This window comes from Brachyhypopomus gauderio, unplaced genomic scaffold (genome assembly GCF_052324685.1).
Source record: "Brachyhypopomus gauderio isolate BG-103 unplaced genomic scaffold, BGAUD_0.2 sc300, whole genome shotgun sequence".
NCBI classification, from domain to species: Eukaryota; Metazoa; Chordata; class Actinopteri; order Gymnotiformes; family Hypopomidae; genus Brachyhypopomus; species Brachyhypopomus gauderio.
In genome coordinates this window covers 9,913-15,000 of record NW_027507121.1, presented here as the reverse complement: position 1 = coordinate 15,000, position 5,088 = coordinate 9,913, and the positions used below count along the sequence as shown (strand labels likewise).

The following is a 5,088-nucleotide window of genomic DNA, read 5'->3' as shown; positions in this document are numbered from 1 at the left end:
AGAATGTTTATTATTCAATGTTTAGAATGTCTGCTCTTCAATGTTTAGAATGTTTATTATTCAATGTTTAGAATGTCTGCTCTTCAATGTTTAGAATGTTTATTATTCAATGTTTAGAATGTGTGCTCTTCAATGTTTAGAATGTTTATTATTCAATGTTTAGAATGTCTGCTCTTCAATGTTTAGAATGTTTATTCTTCAATGTTTAGAATGTTTATTCTTCAATGTTTAGAATGTCTGCTCTTCAATGTTTAGAATGTTTATTATTCAATGTTTAGAATGTCTGCACTTCAATGTTTAGAATGTTTATTCTTCAATGTTTAGAATGTCTGCTCTTCAATGTTTAGAATGTTTATTCTTCAATGTTTAGAATGTCTGCTCTTCAATGTTTAGAATGTTTATTATTCAATGTTTAGAATGTCTGCACTTCAATGTTTAGAATGTTTATTCTTCAATGTTTAGAATGTCTGCTCTTCAATGTTTAGAATGTTTATTATTCAATGTTTAAAATGTCTGCTCTTCAATGTTTAGAATGTTTATTCTTCAATGTTTAGAATGTCTGCTCTTCAATGTTTAGAATGTTTATTCTTCAATGTTTAGAATGTCTGCTCTTCAATGTTTAGAATGTTTATTTTTCAATGTTTAGAATGTTTACTCTTCAATGTTTAGAATGTTTATTCTTCAATGTTTAGAATGTTTATTCTTCAATGCTCAGAATGTCTACTCATCAATAGTTAGAATGTCTACTCATCATTGTTTATCACTAATGTTTATATTTTATAAAGACAAATCGACATTTTACATGTGGAAAATGTAAAAAATGGTGCACACAGGGTCTGAGAGTCCTCATGTTCCACAGATCTCCAAACTAGACCCACGTACCTCCCAGTTCCCAGGCCCAGGGACAAGACACCTTGCAGCTGTCTGGTGGCGGGCACCATGCCGCCCGCTCTCACACACACCACCCACTCAAACACACCACCCACTCACACCACCTGCTCACACACGGCCCGATCTCACACACACACAGACACACACACACACACACTGCCCGCTCACACACCCGCTGCCAGTCAGGTTGCGTAACTGCTCATCCCCGTGTGCTGGACGTGTTGCCTCCTGTCTGGATGGACATGTCACGCTCTGGACAACACCACCAAGCTCCACAGATGTGTCCAACCAAACATGTCCCAGACGCTCCGACGCCCGCTCCACCAACACCTGCTCCACCAACGCCCGCCCCACCAACGCCCGCTCCACCAACGCCCGCCCCACCAACGCCCGCCCCACCAACGCCCGCCCCACCAATGCCCGCTCCACCAACGCCCGCTCCACCAACGCCCGCCCCACCAACGCCCGCCCCACCAACGCCCGCTCCACCAACGCCCGCCCCACCAACGCCCGCTCCACCTACGCCCGCTCCACCAACGCCAGCAGCTGCGTCTGAACGTTAAACCACATGGCACCTGTGGCCTTTTAATCTTTTCAGCACCTTTTATCCACCTGCCTGATGGACCCTCAGACACCGATCTGCTTAGAGAGGTGAGCACATTGTACACCAACACCACAGTGTGCAATTGAGTGTGTGTGTGTGATAGCGAGAGAGAGAGAGAGAGAGAGGTAAAGCTGTATTGTCTGTCAACACACACCTCATATTAACCACACACACCTCATATTAACCACACACTGCCTAAAGTTCAGTCTAATAGATGTAATCAAAACACAAACACATGTGCACACAAACACACACAAAATTATGTTCTCAACATAATGATATATAACACACACACAAACATGCATTATCCTTTGTGTATTGTGGTAAAATCCAAGAGGCACAGGCTCAACTCCAGGCAAGACCCGACATAATTCACCAGCCGTCAACCACAGGCAAACACAAGCCATCTTACAGGTTATTTACAGCGTCCGCAGAACTGGCAGCTCTATCCGACTACAAACGCTCGCTCCGATTTACGTATATTAACATTCAGACAGGAAAACTGAGGAACTACGAGTTCAACCCTGCAACACGTTTAATAAAAACGTACTCATGATAATAGCCTCGGTAGAAATCGGTACTACAACCTCACAGTAGGCTGTAACAAATACAGTATTTGCTGACACCTGCCTAATTCTCCTCTGTGGTTTAAAGTCGTTCAATTATAATGAATGTTAGAGTTTAGCCAACTTCTTGGCGACTAATTAAAATATAAAGTTAATAACTGTGCTGTACGTTAATACTTTAATGCCTGATGAACACGTTTCACTCTTTGTCAAGACCCAATAAACACATTAATATTCCAAATGATTCCACCTTCCGGATACCACATCAGACATTACTGCGGTCGCCTGAGCAGCAATTTCATCGCCCCCTACTGGACGGGAGTGGTCCGCTTCCCCTCTGAAGCTTTGGGGAAGGTCAGAGGGGAGCGTGGACGTGCTTCTCGCCCGGCCGTAATGACACGCTCAGGGCTGAGCACAGGGGTCTGGCTGCAGACATCCTGGACCACGAGGATGACCAGGTCGGTGCATTCGTATAACAGCCAAAAAGTCCCGCCCTCAGAACACTCCGGAACACTGAAGGAGGAGGTGGCGCTCGAATGGCCCGGCACACTGGAACTTACTAAGGGCTTATTTACCACATTTAGTATGGATTTTATTTGGATTTTTCAATGGATTTTTTTGTATTTCTGTTTTATTAAATGGTCTGGTTGTGGAACTGGATAGTTTGAGGAGAAAGAACAAAAAAAAACCCCACCAAAACTGTGAAGCAACAAAAACCTGGGTGTGTGTGTGTGTGTGTGTGTGTGTGTGTGTGTGTGTGTGTGTGTGTGTGTGTGTGTGTGTGTGTGTGTGTGTGTGTGTGTGTGTTTGTGTGTGTGTGTGTTGAAGTGGAAGGACAGGACACAACACATTTACAACGTTATAAACAAGTGAGAAATTTCACAACATGGTGAGAATACACTGGTAAACTACACACACACACACACACACACACACACACACACACACACACACACACACACAAAATGAGAGACAGAGGGACAATCTGCTTTACAATCACACCACCCAGCCAATAAAAAAATAACTTGCACCATACGTGATGCGAGCCACACCCAGCGGAGGCGGAGTCTCACCTCCCGCAGCTCGAGGCGCTGGGCGACGGCCTCCAGACACTCCTGCCCCGTGCTCTCCACAGACAGCGTGCACTCGATCACGTTGGTGTCCAGCAGGCGAATCCGCGTCACAAAGTAGTTCTTACTCAGGACGTTGTAGCGCCTTGAACGGCGCAGCTTCAGCCTGAAGGGCATTGGCTCTGGGGGAGTGGGTGGGGCTCAACCCGGGGGGCGTGGCAGGGGCGGGGTCAAAGCGGTCAGGGGGTGGAGGGAGGGGGGGGGACTAGGCCGTCTGCCCCGTCCGTGGATGGCCACACCCCCCGCTGAAGAAGTGCATCTTGGGAGGGGGCGTTCCCATTCTGAGACCAGAGAGATAAACAGGAAGTGGGATCCTGGGTGCTGCAGGGAGACATGGGAAATAAAGAAGAAAGAGTTTATAAGGTGTGAATCCACCATATCCACAAGACTGCAGCTGTTTCTCCGCGCACACGTGTAACACACGAGTAACACACGAGTAACACACCTCTCAGGTGAAAAGGCCAGACAGTTGAGACATACTCAAAACAGCATTCAGGTAAAAGTCAGGAAGAAAGTGGTCTAAAACTGAAAAGCACCTTTTGTGATGTGAAAAAAAAGACCACACATAAAAAAGTCCTTTGAACATGAGTTCTGGACTAGACATCACCCTGTCTCTCGGTCCAACACGTGCCCGAGCACACGCACACACACACCCCACGCACACTTCACTTCTTTTATGTACACCACATAAAACAGCAGAAGGTGTCTTTGAAGTCGAGCACATGTATCCCGTTTCTAAAGGGAAAGTCTTACCCTACAACATCAGTCTGTCTCTGTCTCTGTGTTTTTCTTCACTGCTTTCCTCAATTGTGTGAAATACACACGCGCGTATGCACGCTCACACACTCACAGACATGTAGGCACACACAGACCTGCACGCACCTAGAGCAGCATCAAGAAAAAGAAGAGAAAACAGAATAAGGGGAGAGAAAAATAAGAAGAAATAGTGAAAGAGGACAGCAGGTAGGAGGAGAGAGGAGAGGAGAGAGGGAGATAGAGGAGAGGAGGAAAAGAGGAGGAGAGAGAGATGAAGAGAGGAAAGGAGAACAGATATGAGAGGAGAGAGGAAAATAGAGAGGAGGAGAGGACAGAGGAGAAGACAGGGAGAGAACAGATAGGAGAAGAGAGAGGAAGGGAGGAGAGAGGAGGACAGGACTGGAGGAGAGAAGAGAGGATAGAGGAGGAGGGGAATAGAGAGGAGGAGTGGAGAGTGGAGAGGAGAGGGGGAGGGGAGGAGAAGAGGAGAGGAATGTGTCGGTGCTTGTCTGGCTGGTAGCTGTGGGGTGCACACAGGCCGCCTGGATCACAGCCAAGATTCCTCTCTCTCCTTCCCTGCCATAACACAGCACACCTGACTGTAGAGTGCCTGAGGGAAGTGTGTGTGTGTGTGTGTGTGTGTGTGTGTGTGTGTGTGTGTGTGTGTGTGTGTGTGTGTGTGTGTGTGTGTGTGTGTGTGTGTAAGAGACATAGAAAAGCTGGGGGAAGGTGACAGAGCATAACAACAGTGTTTTACTGAGCTCTATTTTGTGTCGTTTTTTGGAATAAAATGTGGCACAAATGATAAAATCACACAATGCAAAGGCATCTGCCATACCTAACCCAGCACTGCTCTGAGCTGGCTACATGATCTGAGCTGGTTACAAGATCTGAGCTGGTTAAAGGATCTGAGCTGGTTAAAGGATCTGAGCTGGTTAGAGGATCTGAGCTGGTTAAAGGATCTGAGCTGGTTAGAGGATCTGAGCTGGTTAGAGGATCTGAGGTGGATCTGAGCTGACGAGACCACCAGGTACAGCAGACCAAAACAACAGAGCCATGCTGTGCTGCCGCACTGCGCAGGAACCGGCAGCAGGGCTATTTGTAGCACACGTAAAACTAAGCAACCCTGAACTTAGTAATT

General features: G+C 46.7%; 1 protein-coding gene across 1 annotated transcript in view; it reads right to left on the bottom strand.

The window, feature by feature from the left end:
* LOC143504566 (tyrosine-protein phosphatase non-receptor type 14-like) overlaps positions 1-4,331 on the bottom strand; it is a 30,940-nt gene extending 26,609 nt beyond the window's left edge. The window contains 2 exon segments of the mRNA XM_076995955.1: positions 3,135-3,512; positions 3,945-4,331. Of these exon segments, the coding sequence (XP_076852070.1) occupies positions 3,135-3,308 (174 nt within the window). The 5' untranslated portion in view covers positions 3,309-3,512; positions 3,945-4,331.
* Between the last annotated feature and the right edge of the window lie 757 nt (positions 4,332-5,088).